General features: G+C 33.1%; 1 protein-coding gene across 1 annotated transcript; it reads left to right on the forward strand.

The window, feature by feature from the left end:
* Positions 1–6,841: 6,841 nt before the first annotated feature.
* On the forward strand, positions 6,842–10,468 carry LOC145953189 (protein FAR1-RELATED SEQUENCE 5-like). Its single transcript, XM_083066984.1, has 3 exons — positions 6,842–9,546; positions 9,634–9,708; positions 9,808–10,468. Exons 1-3 carry the CDS (start codon positions 7,285–7,287, stop codon positions 9,865–9,867), a joined length of 2,397 nt encoding a protein of 798 aa, XP_082923110.1. The 5' UTR covers positions 6,842–7,284; the 3' UTR covers positions 9,868–10,468.
* Positions 10,469–14,334: the final 3,866 nt, after the last annotated feature.

Raw genomic sequence — 14,334 nt, forward strand, 5'->3', positions numbered from 1 at the left:
GAACTAAACTAACAAAACATCCAACCAAACCAAAACTTGTAGTAGAAATCATGTTGCAAACCATGCAGCTGTCGCAACTCGAAAATTTCCGATCTTGCGACCTATGGTTTAGACATCATTTTAAAGATCTCATCAATTAAGGAATGCCCGGACACCAGACTAATCCTTAATTAATGGTTTTGAAAATGGGTTCATGGAGTCGCCACCAATGTTTTACTCAAAACATTGGAAAAAGAAAAGGTTTTTTTAAGATCTAATAATGGCCTTGATAACCAGAATTGGATTCGGGGGTCGATTACGTGTAGATAAGGTATTAAACACCCCTAAAACGCCCTAAATCGGTACCTTATGATGAAATTAACATGATAAGAATTAATAAATTAAATATTGAATCCCCTTTATTAATGTTTATTTACATGCTTAAAATATAAATTAAGCGATTAACCCTAAATTATCTACATTATGACGTTTAATATAACAAAAAAAGATAAAGATGAGAAATAAAAGGGAGAGAAGAAGATTGACTGAAATACCTCTTGAACGAGCTTTATTGAATCTTCAAATATGAAGAAGGTGCTTTGTGGCGACCTTTCACACTACAGTATGTCTCACAGATCTCAAGAAATACAATAGAAGGGAGAGAGATAGAGAATTTTCATGCTCAAAGGAGTCTTATTCGAAATTTCTCTGGCCGCCCTAAGAACTGTGCCTGAGACTTCTATTTATAGGAATCAGAAAGGGGGGCAAAATGGCCTGTTCTAAATTCGGAACGGCCCATTCTAGGCCAGTCGTTATGTGCTAATTACGCACCCTGGAATGACCCATTCTAAAAACGGAATGACCCGTTCCAATGTGGAAATTAACACAAAGTTGCCCTTTCCAGAACAGTCCGTTCCAAATTTAACTTGTTTGGAACGGCCCGTTCTGGTATTGGAACGACCCATTCCAGCCTAAGACTCTTTAGGTGTTTTAGTGATGTTGGAGCAACCCGTTCTGATATTGGAACGTCCCATTCTGGGCTTCGGAACGGTCCGTTCCAATTTTGGAACAGCCCGTTCCGGGCTTCTAAAACCACCTTATTTGGCCTTTAGGCCTTCTGATGTCCTGTCTTGTTGTTTGCTTGCTTCGGGAGCTCCTTCCCTAATTTTTGCGCAACCCCCTTAGTGGGTTTCCTGCCAGGCCTTTATTTTTTGCAAAATTTGTGATCATTTTTCATTCCTTCATTAAAGGGGGATGCCCCTTGCACTGATTTTGTTTGGACTTTTGTCCACAAGTCATGTCAAATTTGATTGATCTTTATGGGTTCCTTATCACGCATTAGGCTATTGTTTCTAATAATGTCCTTATTTCAAATGTACTTACTCATTTAGGGTTTGTTAATGAGGCTTAGAGTAGATGAAAGGGAGAAGAGAAATGAAGTAGAAAAATGCATGGCATTAAAATAAATTTTCAATTTACACGTGCCCATTTAATGTAGCTCGAGGGCCCGGGCATGCCCCGAGTTCGTGATTCATACACAGAGGAGTAGAAGGAGGTTGCTCCTTAGAGAGGCCTAGGTGATCTGACTATAGAACTAGTCCTCCACTTGCTTGGATGTAGCGCTTTAGAAGATCTCGTATAGCATGAGATTTGTTGGCTTTTTCTCATGAAGGTGTGTCAACCTATATCCTAAGAAGTAAGGACGGGTAGAAGCGATGATAAAGCTTTCCATGGAGTCTTGCTTCTTAAGAGGAACATTCAAGCTGTCTCTCAATTTTCAACTCAAACAAACATTGCTCTTTTTTCTTAATTTTTTTTGCCTAGAATGCCCTTTGTGAGTTTTCATTCTAGCAGCTTCTTAATAAGCAATGCTTCTCTCTTTCAAGAAAGCTCTATTCATTTTGACTCAGTGTTTGAGGGATTCGTCCTCCTCAAGTTCTATTCCGCTTGGATTTCACGGTTGTACGACACGACTTTATCCCTTTAGGGCAAGAGTTAGCATCTTGATGATTGTGGAGTTCTTTGTCCTAAACTCTTTATGCATGGCTCACTTTCCATTACTTCCGACTAACGCACATAGGTTGATTTCTCTTTTTATTCTCATTTATTCGTTTTTTCAAGAAGGATATGTTCTAAATGAATGCAATGCAAAATGAAGAGAAAGTTGATAATAATAAATATCAGTCTCATTGATTTGTTTATTTGTGAATGCTCAAATAGATTTTGACAGTATTAACATATCAAAGCAAGGGCCCAACCATAGTATTTTTTTTATAAAATTGATTTGGACTTTGTCGTATATTAGAGCATTCACTTTTCTTAACTTTCTCTATATGTTGCTACTACCTAATTTTAACCTAGAATGCATGCCATTTTTTTTTGCCTAAACTTTATCATGTTTTGATTAACTATGAGACATGATGCATGATACGAATATATATATATATATATATATATATATATATATATATATTATTTTTTTTAAAAAGCTATTATACATATATTTTTTTGGAAAGGAAACTACTTATATGATGCTATGATATGATGACCTAAGAATGTACAAAAGGGGTATAAATTTCTCTATTTTTTTATATTTTTATTATCAGTTTGCTTGTTTTAAAATATTAATCCACTCTTATTATAACAAATAATGCAAACAAATGCACACACACATGCTCAATCAACATACAACTGCGAACAGTCACATTTAAATCCTTGGTCTGTGGTCCCTGCAAGAAAAGTGCATTATATAGAACAGTTCTAATCTCACTGGTCTTAAGGCCCCCAAGGTGCCCCCATTATAGGGACCTAGTATCTCTATCACCGTCACCTGGTAAACTCTAAGGTCTGTCGCAATATTTCGGGCTAGAGTAACCGGTTATCACCTTGAGTGTGATTTCCGACAAGGCTCGCAGGCTCCAAGGCCAAACTTGGGCCGGTCGTACGTCAATCACTCCCTATGTTTAATACCCTCATGCCCCCGGGTGTAAGGGGAACTGTTGTGTGCAAAGGTTTGTGTGCAATTGTTATTTCAAACATGTGGAGTTTAAACAAGCAAATAGATATCCAAGTCAAACAAAGAAAACAAACAAGGTAAAGGGGAAAATATTTAAATTATTTATCATTATTTTATTAAATTCATCATTTATTTGGGCCTAACCCTCTTAAAACTTCCCTAGTGGAGTCGCCATCTGTCGCAACTTGAAAATTTCCGATCTTGCGACCTATGGTTTAGACATCCTTTTAAAGATCTCATCAATTAAGGAATGCCCGGACACCAGACTAATCCTTAATTAATGGTTTTGAAAATGGGTTCATGGAGTCGCCACCAATGTTTTACTCAAAACATTGGAAACATAAAAGGTTTTTTTAAGATCCAATAATGGCCTTGATAACCAGAATTGGATTCGGGGGTCGATTAAGTGTAGAGAAGGTATTAAACACCCCTACAACGCCTTAAATCGGTACCCTATGATGAAATTAACATGATAAGAATTAATAAATTAAATATTGAATCCCCTTTATTAATGTTTATTTAGATGCTTAAAATATAAATTAAGCGATTAACCCTAAAATATCTACATTATGACGTTTAATATAACAAAAAAGATAAAGATGAGAAATAAAAGGGAGAGAAGAAGATTGACTGAAATACCTCTTGAACGAGCTTTATTGAATCTTCAAATATGGAGAAGGTGCTTTGTGGCGACCTTTCACACTATAGTATGTCTCACAGATATCAAGAAATACAATAGGAGGGAGAGAGAAGATAAAGATGCGACACAAATCTCAAGAAATACAATAGAAGGGAGAGAGATAGAGAATTTTCGTGCTCAAATGAGTCTTATTCAAAATTTCTCTGGCCGCCCTGAGAGCTGTGCCCGAGACTTCTATTTATAGGAATCAGAAGGGGTCTAGAATGGCCCGTTCCAGATTCGGAACGGCCCGTTCTGGGCCAGTCATTATGTGCTAATTACGCACCTTGGAACGACCCATTCTGAAAATAGAACGGCCTGTTCCAGAGTGGAAATTAACACAAAGTTTCCCTTTCTAGAACGGCCCGTTCCAAATTTGACTTTTTTGGAACGGCCCGTTCTGGTATTGGAACGACCTTTTCCAGCCTAGGACTCTTTTATGTGTTTTAGTGACGTTGGAACGAGCCGTTCTGATATTGGAACGGCCCGTTCCGGGCTTTAGAACGGTCCGTTCCGATTTTGGAATAGCCCGTTCCGATCTTCTAAAACTACCTTATTTGGCCTTTAGGCCTTCTGATGTCTTGTCTTGTTGTTTGCCTGCTTCGGGAGCTCCTTCCCTTCATAACGAAGGTCCATTTCCTTGTTTGTGTGCGCCCGGAAGAAATTGTCTGTCTACAGCAGCCAAAGATTATGAAACAATAAAACAACTACCTAAACCAAAATTGTAGTAGAAATCATGTTACAAACCATGCAACTAAAGACCATGAACCAACAAAACAACCATTTTAACCAGAAACTATACAGTAGAAATCATGTTGTAAACCATGCAACCAAAGAGTATGAACCAACAAAACAACCACTCGTACCAGAAATTGCAACAGAAATCATGCTACAAACCATGTAGCCAAATACTAAAATGTGTGTGTGTATTGCTAGTTTTGGCATAATGATACCACACATACTATATAATGTGCAAAAGCATAATCAAAATTTGAATCATAATGCATCATTTTATTGAGATTACTATAATTCTTTCTTTAGCTAAACACAACCTTGTTAATACAAATAACAAGGTACTTGTGAGCGGTTAGGCTCCAAAAAAGAGAATAATAAGTTCATCAGCTGAAATTATAAGAATGAGAAGGGGAAATCAATACAAGGTATATGGCTTGAAACTAAATATAAAGTTCACAAACAGGATGAAGTAAAAACCTCTTCGTCTCCGACCAAGGTCTTCAAAATGACATCAATTTCACATGTAAAAATCTCACAGGAAATGAATAGAAACCTAAACATGTACCTTCTGTTGAATTGTTTATATAATTGCCTATCCATCTTGTGCCTTATGTATTTACATTCACTTTAAATTGTAACCAAAAATAGAAATTGGACAATTCAAAAAATTAAATGAAAAAATGAAACTCAAGATTTGTTAGGAGAATGAGAAAAGAGAGCTCTATGGATGCTCAATCTCTAGCCTTCTACAGTAACCAAATTGTGAATACATTAGAAAGAAGAAATGGAATGGAAAAGATATCAACAACAAATGAAAGGAAGGATAACATGATTTCTTTAACCCTGGTTCATTACAACTGGAGAGTGGAAATCATTAAGAATATTGACACCCAACGTGGTCACTATGTACATGCAAGTTATATAAAGGGCAAAAAAAAAAGCACTCCTATTAAGTTTTCATCAATTGAACTCTCCAATGCAATATCATTAGGTTTTCACCTAAATATCATATTAGTTGATAGGATGACCAATGAATGAGAAATCAACCTCAAAGTAAAACGAGCCAGGTAAAATTAAAAAGAGAATCAAAGGGTTTAATCATATAACTCATTCAATAGGTTGGTGGGTACTGATTATTAAATGTGAAAAAAATTCAGGTCTTTTACTCTAGTGAATATAAATAAAATGTTTGGAAAGTCTAAACAAAAAAGAGTATGTGAAAATAGTGAACAAAAAAATGCCAAACATAATATGGCAAAAAAACTGACCTGTAGTTTGATTTTGTTGTGAAAGAAACTTTTCTTCAAACGTTGACCTTGAATTGGCAGGAGCACTTGGTTTAGATGAAAGCCACCTATACTGATTTTTTTTTTCAATAAACAATTAATTTGGATCAAAAAAGGATCAGAATCATCATATTGAATTACACAAGATCCATGTGCGTGCAGGCATGCTTGCTATAGTATAATGTGCTGAAAATTTAAACCACATAGAAGAGAAATAATCTGCATACCAGGGACACCCCTGATAGCCACTTTGTAACAACTGCAATATCTTGCTGCCACTCCTGCTCTTGCAGCCAACAACTAGTATTAAGTACACATTAGCTAGCCCCTAAATGGACAAGAAATCAGTAATAAATAAACAAGAAAAACGCACATGGATAATGGAAAAACTACTAGCTTTTATGTTACAACTACTAGGGCTGTTCAAAGAGTTGAACTAAACTAAACTACATGTGAACTAAACTAAACTTGAATTATAATTTGATTAAGCTGAATTGAACTAAAAAATGGAGGTTACTTGCGTGCCCTTTCGGAATAGAGGGTTTTGGTGCCCTCTGTACGGACAGCCAATCAGGTAATGCCACGTGGCCACTTACTCCATGTCACCCAGGGTGTTGAAACTTTGACCTGAAATCGGGTAATTGGATCTGATCCGCCCCTGCACCATGATCCAACAAACCAACCCGAATAGAGGGTCCCTCTTTTGTCCAATTTGTAAATGCATGCCACCTCATTTTGTTTGCATTGAATCGTGGCTCCATCTACTTCTCTTTAATCGAAGCTTGTCTCCTTTCGTGTTTCGTTGCCTCCATCTTCTTCTCTTAAGGCAAGGTTGTTTCCCTTCCCATCGTCGTGTTTGGTTGGATCAGGTGTTGTATCTCCGTTTCCATGTTGTTTTCCTTTCGTGTTTCCTTGTATCCGCTCTTGTATGTCCATTTCCATCTTCTTCTCCTCATGCATGTTGTTCTCTATTGTGTGTTTTTCTTGTGTTTGTTTCCATTTGAAAACCTTGTAGGTTGTTGTTGTGATGAAAGGTTGTGTCGATTTCCATTTGAAATCGATTTGAGTTCAAAAAAATCACAGCTGATTTTCCAGTTTTGTGTGTGGTTCCGGAGGATACGCACCTGTAATCTGAAGTGAACAGTTAGTGGTAAGTTAAATTTTGCTCGATTAAGTCGTAATAAGTTTGCAATTGTGGTCGGATTGTATTTAATTCGCTAGTCATCTACTGTTGGTTTGACGAATGACAACGATTCGCCAATAATATAATGTGGTAAGTTATATTTTCATTATTTTGGCGTATTATAGCCTTCTTTAGGTTCTGTTACTACTTGTAACCTTCATGCAGTGTAGGATTTTCAGTATTCAATGTTGAGAAATTTAAGTTTGAAAAGAAAAATCGAGTTGAACTAAATAGTTTGTGTTGCATTGAATTTGGACTATTATTGACTGTGTTTTTGGATAATGTGTATTTTGGTGAAATATATGATCAGATATGGATAATTTATATAATATAAGTGTTAGTGAAACAAATATGTTACGTGAATAATGTTTAATTTTTTTCCATTAGTTGATTAAGTAATTTTGTAATGCAGATGTCTAACCTTAATGACGAAGGGTTTGTTAATTTAGATGATCAGAAGGAAATGAATGTTTCTAATAACAATGCATCAGATGAAGAAAGTAGTCGAAGTGATGTCGGTTTTGGTAATGAGGAAGATGATGCGCATATTGATAGTAATCATAATGAATACAAAAGTTTTATGGATTTGACTGTAGACGACATATTGGGTTTGGAATTTGGTAGTGAACATGATGCATATAAATTTTACTTTGCATATGGTAAATTTCATGGTTTTGGGATTAGGAAGGATGACATTGGTCATGATGCAAATGGCAAAATAGTAATGCGTCAATTTTTATGCAATAAAGGGGGCTTAAGAGACAAAAAACATCTTATGAGAGATGATAGAAAAAAGGGGCATAGGCCTCTTAGTCGTACTAATTGTAAAGCCAAACTTCGTGTACGGCTTGATCCAAATACAAGTAAATGGAAAGTTGTGTCATTTGAGGAAGGTCACAACCATGAGATGTGCCACTCAAATTATGTGCCATTCATTAGGACTTATTGCGGATTGTCAAGTAGTGATAAGGGTCAAGTTAATTGTTTGCATGAACATGGGGTTAGAGCATGCCATATAATGGGATACATGATGGACCAAAAGGGAGGTCATTTAGGCATTGGGTTTAATAAGAAAGACCTTTTTAACCACATTGAGCGATATAGACATTCTAAAATCCAAGATGGGGATGTTTTGGCTGCCTTAAGTTATCTTCAAGGCAAGGCTGATAATGATCCAATGTTTTATGCTAAATATATGTTAGGAGACAATGGAAAAATGGAACATTTGTTTTGGGCTGATGGTACTAGTAGGTGTGACTATCAATGTTTTGGCGATGTTGTTGCATTTGATAGTACCTATAAGAAGAACAAATACAACAAGCCTTTGGTAATATTTTCTGGAAAAAATCATCATGGGCAAACTGTTATTTTTGGTGCTAGTTTGATTTCTGATGAAACCACCGATACTTATAAGTGGGTGTTAGAAGCTTTTTTGGAAGCTATGTCTCTTCAGCAGCCTAAGGGGGTAGTGACAGATGGTGATGGGGCTATGAGGGAGGCAATTAGGCAAGTATTTCCTATGGCAACACATAGACTTTGTGCATGGCATCTACGAAAGAATGCTTGTCAGAATGTGAAGAATTGCAAATTTTTAGCTGATTTTAAAAAGGCAATGTATGGAAAGTTTACCCCTGAAAAGTTTGAAACATTTTGGAAGGAAATGGTTAGCAAAAACCAGCTTGAAGGCAACAACTGGATTTTGCAAACGTATGAAAAAAGGTGTATGTGGGCAAATGCTTATCTACGAGATAAATTTTTTGCTGGTATTAAAACGACGTCTTTGTGTGAAGAAGTAAATAATTGTATTAAAACTTATGTGAGGAGGAAAAACAGCATGGTTGAGTTGTTGCATAATTTGGAACAATCTCTAAGAGATTACAGGTACAATGAATTGATTGCTGACTTTAATTCATTTTATACAGAACCTGTTTTGACAACTTCGCTTCAAAAAATTGAGAAACAGGCTGCAAAGTTATACACACAACATGTTTTCAAGTTGGTAAAAGCTGAGATACTTGATGCTGGGGCAATGAATGTAGTTGAGAGGACTGAAAATGGTAACAAGGTAGTATTTAAGGTGGAGAAATACTCTGAACAACATCGTATACATGAAGTTGTGTTTGATACTGAAGAATGTAAATTTTTTTGTGATTGTATGTTATTTGAATCTTGTGGAATTCCTTGTGGGCATATTATATGCTCAATGCGGCTAGATCATATCACCTTGTTTCCTACAACATTAATATGCAAGCGTTGGATGAAGGATGCGAAGAGTTCAATTATTTCGTCATATGATGCAGGGAATAGTGATAGTGAGATGAGTAATGTGGCACGTCTTAGTGTTTTGGCTTCATCTTGTAATAGACTTTGTGAAATGGCAGCCAAAAAACATGAAACTTTCAATTTCATCAGGGAAGAGATTTTGAAGTTACTTGGAAAAATAGAAAAGAAGGGTGTTATTGGATTGGATAATGAAACATGTGATCCTAATGTTGTGAAGACTAAAGGAGCCGCACAGAAAAAGAAGTTGACCAAGAAAAGGAAATGCTCAAATTGCCATAAATGTGGGCATATAAAATCTAAATGTCCTTTGCTTGATTGTATAGAAGATAATTTGATTAGTATTGACGAATGGTTTGATTCAGGGGATGATGGGGTGCAAGACAATGTAATTTTTATAATTCAATATTTGCGTAAATTATTTGTAGTTGAATAATTTTTTTATATAATTATTTTTAATACATGTTAATTGCAGGTGCAAGAAGACATTCGTCGTAATGAGTTTGACATGAATGATAGTACAGATGCAGAACAAAGTTCCCAAAATTATGTAATAAGAAACATGATGTGTCTATGGGTTTGGTTTAAGTTTTAGTTGATATTTTTTGAAGTAGAGATTTTGACTTTATTTTAATTAAATGATTTACAGATACGTAGAAGACAAATTAGAGTTGGGGGAGGTGATAAGGGTCAGCAACAAAGATCCTGAAAAATGGAGATGGTAAAGGATATTGTCCCGATGGTTGTGTATGTTACAATTATTAAATAGAATAAATTAAATTTTGGTATCAACATTATTGTTATTTATGATTTTATTTATTTTGTTTATTTTTTAAATGTGATGAGACAGGGAATTGGCGTTGGGAAGTGGCTGGTAAAGTGTGCAATGGATGAAAAGTAAAAAAAAATTAAGAACTATGTTAGGGTTATTCTTTTTAGAGTAAGTTTTATTTGTTTGTGTTGGGGAAAAATATCATGAATACAAAAAAACAATTGAATGACATTTGTGATTGAAGGAAAAGGCAAGTGGGAATATTGGTACAACTTCTATGGATGATTTTAATGAAGTTGGAGTAACGGCAACTGGTCTTCCTTTCAGTTCTAGTCATGTAGGTGGTAGGCATGATTTGGTTTTTCGTGTGATACATAGGGATTGTGGTCCTAGTGATATGGGTGAAGGTCCCCAGTTAGATTTGAAAATATGTTGTACTCATATTATGTGTGTGGAAGATTGTTTAGTTGTATGAATTTAACATTATTTTAGTAAATATTATCAAATATTTTATTGGAAACATTGATGTGAATGTGAACAGTTCTATCAATTACAAACAGTGATTAATTGTTAACAAAGTTATTAGCAAAATAACTTTGTTAACTAAAAATAGAAGTAAATGACATATTTAATGTATAAAACTTATTTATGTAATTTTATAGTTTAAATGTTGAAACGAATAAGATGATGACTAGGGCTAAATTTAAAGTAAGTTACAAGTGGATAGAATAAATATTTGTTAACATAATTGTTATACCTTTATAGTAGATGCATAATTTTGAAGATAAAGATTTTTGTAACATTAGAAAATTATAATAAGACTGAAAATGTTATTGGAATGTCAAGTTATTAAATTACACAAAAATGATATATTTAAATGTTTTAACTATATTTGTATGATAACAATGTATAGAAAATATAAATGGTATATAATTTTGTTAGACAAAAAATATATATATAACATGATAATAAATAACGTAACCATGAAAGTAAATTAATGTAAATTTAGTATAGGTTAAAATATAAATGACAAAGGAAATACGAATAAAAATGGTATTTTATAATAAAAAAATTTAGTGAAAAAAATTGTATTTTAAAATAAGTAAAATAAAATATAAATGAAGATAATAAATACGGTACTTTGGGAAAAAGAATTTTATTATATTTTCCTTAAAAAAAATATTTCACAGTATAATAAAAAAAATTAATTTATTTGTTAATAATGAGCCATGTTTACTTAAAAAGTTAGGGTTTCAATACCTTACGAAGTTAAAAAATATTTAACAAAAACATTGATGATAAATAAAAGTTGGGAACTGCCATGGTACCCACGATAATTAAAGGATTTTGGTATCTCAAATTATGTGAACAAATAAATTTAAAAGAAATAAATTCAAAATAACATAAATTTTGGATTAAAAATTTATACAAGATGAATCAATCAAAAAGATTAATTCAAAAAAAATAATAAAAGGTCATTTTTTATAACAAATTAAATTTAAAAGTAATACAATTAAAAAATTAAAATAAATACTATAATAATATTTTAAAAATATTAAAATAAGAAAGACAAATAATAAATAATACAATTGAAAAATTAATTTATACCATAAATTCAAAAAGTTAACACTAAAGAAAAACTAAAATGTAAGCTGTTTAGTGGCGCTATGGGCTATAGCGACTTTATCTATATGGCTTTCATGGCCTCCCTGAAGTGAAAAAAAAATGCCACGTGTCACCGGTGTCGCTATGGGCTATAGCGACACCGTTATAAACAGCCCCAAAGGCGTAAATAATTTCAAAACAACCCCATTTACGTAAATAACTTGGTCAACGACCCCACTTTGGTCAAAAAGCCATACATTATGTGATGAATAATAAAATATGAATTTTATATATGTTGTTTATGTTAATAATAATTAACGTTCATTTTAGTAAATGTAAAAAAATATGTTTTTTACGTCCGCTGACAATAAATTTTTGTTATTACGAATAAATTTTCATAATTTTAGGTGCTTTTTTTATAAGGGAATTTATTGTATATGTTTACATTTAATGGCTTTTAATTGGTATATTATTGGAATTTAAAGTTATTAAATTAAACAAAAATTATAAATTTAAATGTTTTAACTATATTTGTATGATACCATTAAGAAAAATATAATATATGTTAACTTAAATAAACAAACAATTTTATATTTTTAAAATATTATATATGTATATATATATATAAATATTGAAATTATGATTTTATAAAAATTTTAACAGGAATTATTAAAATTACACAATTAATCAATTATCATATATTAGGGAATAAGACTGTTGAAAAACATATGCAGGATTTAGGGTTTAGGGGTTAGACTTGAATTTGAATCATCTCTTGCAATATTCTGTCTTCAGCATTTCTCCTACAACATTAATAGCCATTAGAGCTTTGTTTCGATTTGAAGATGGAAAAGGGGGAGTGCAAAAGGAGGAATTTGAAGGGAAAGTTAGTGGAAAGTGAGTTTGTTTGGATTAAGGGAAAGTGAGTGGAAAGTGTAACGAAAGTTTGTGAAAGTTTGTTAGTGAATTGAATTATGTCATACATATAAATGAATTTTTTAATTGATAATTGTGTAACATTACTATATTGCCCTTAGGTTAAAATCAACTTTATAATTATTATAATTAAAACATAAATATATAAATTTTAACTAAAAAAATAAATCTAAAATATTAATTTAAAAATAATATAATTTAAATATTTTCTTTATGATAGATAAAAATGAAAAATTTAATAGATGAATATAAAATTACACTTTTACTGTTGCATTAAAAATGAGTATAATAAATAATGATAAGAATAATAATAAATATTAGAAAAATGATAAGATTCATGATACTAATTATAATAAATAATAATATTATTAATAAAAATGAAAATAATAATAAATAATAATGAAAATCACGGGAAAGAAACAACAATTTTGTTCGCCTTTCGTTGCTCGTGAACAGTAAATGGATGGAAACAAACACTACCTACATATATCTAATAACTTAAATTTATTCTTATAATTAATATAACTTTATAAATGATTAAATTTGAGCCATTAGATATATCTAATGACTATTAATGTTGCAGGAGAGATGCTAGAGAGGGAATATTGCAGGAGAGGATCCAAATTTGTTAGACATGTAGTTGCCATCCTGACCTACAACATTCAACAATGAGAATTAACTAACTTTGACGAATCTCCACATACTTATAATATAAAAAAAATTTATGGAATAATTTTACAAACTGGCCTAAAATGTTTCACATACTTTCAAAATCCAAATAATTTAAAAAAAAATTAAAAAATATAAGTTTACAACTATAATTGATGAAGAAGAAAAAAATCCAAATAAAATAAAATTTCAAAATGTAAATCCTTTCACCCGACATGTCAGTATGAAATCTTCCTCACCTAAAAACGAACAGAGAAACATATCGTTAGAAAATAACACATTCATAAAAAAATCACAATAGGAAATCTCAATATTCATTAACGAAACATAATTAATATCATGAACGCTACAATCATTGAATTCTAATATCGTATCAGAAATTACATATGGCCAATGTCACAGATGCATATCGTGTTGGTCACCCTACTGGAGACGAGGAGGATACACAACTAATACATCGTATGTAGAGCTGTCAAAGTGGGGTGGGACCCGTGGGCCAACCCGGCCCACCCGGGCTAAACCCGTCGTGGCCCGTATATTAATTAAAAAAATGTAATTTTAGAAAAAAATTCCCCCATATGACTACGCAATATATGGGACAAGGATACAATGTTGGCCATCATTTTCGCCTAAATGGGTGACAAGAGTACTATCCAAAAGTTTTACGTAGTTTTCTAAGGACGCAACCCAGGCATTTACTCTTCATGGGCGGAATGTGACGCTCAAGTAAGCGGGTTTAAGGGAAACAGACATAGATCATATGCAAGTTACGAAGAAGCACTGTCGGAGTGGATAAGGTACTGTACTAACCATACCACCGGCGAAGAATCCAGTGGTAATCAACCTTTTCGTCCGAAGATGGAAGATCCAGTCGGCATGGCGTCATCACAATGGCATGGTGAGAGAAAATTTTTGATGGTCATTCAAAATAACCATTTTTGTCATCTATATTATCGCATATTTTTTTTAATTTTTTTTTTGGCTCATTACTTCGATTTATTAACTTGTAACGTCAAATAGGGTGTCACCAGGGCGATGTTGCAATAGATACCGGTTCTGATGTGTTTGTTGTGCAACAATGCATGGAGCAACTTTTATCCCACATATGTAGCCTACTTCACTACAGTCAGCCAGTATACACTATGTATGATGTGAAGACTATACATGGAATTCAATGTACTAGATACTGTGGAA

The sequence above is a fragment of the Cajanus cajan genome, chromosome 11 (genome assembly GCF_000230855.2).
Source record: "Cajanus cajan strain Asha chromosome 11, NIPB_CcT2T_4, whole genome shotgun sequence".
NCBI classification, from domain to species: Eukaryota; Viridiplantae; Streptophyta; class Magnoliopsida; order Fabales; family Fabaceae; genus Cajanus; species Cajanus cajan.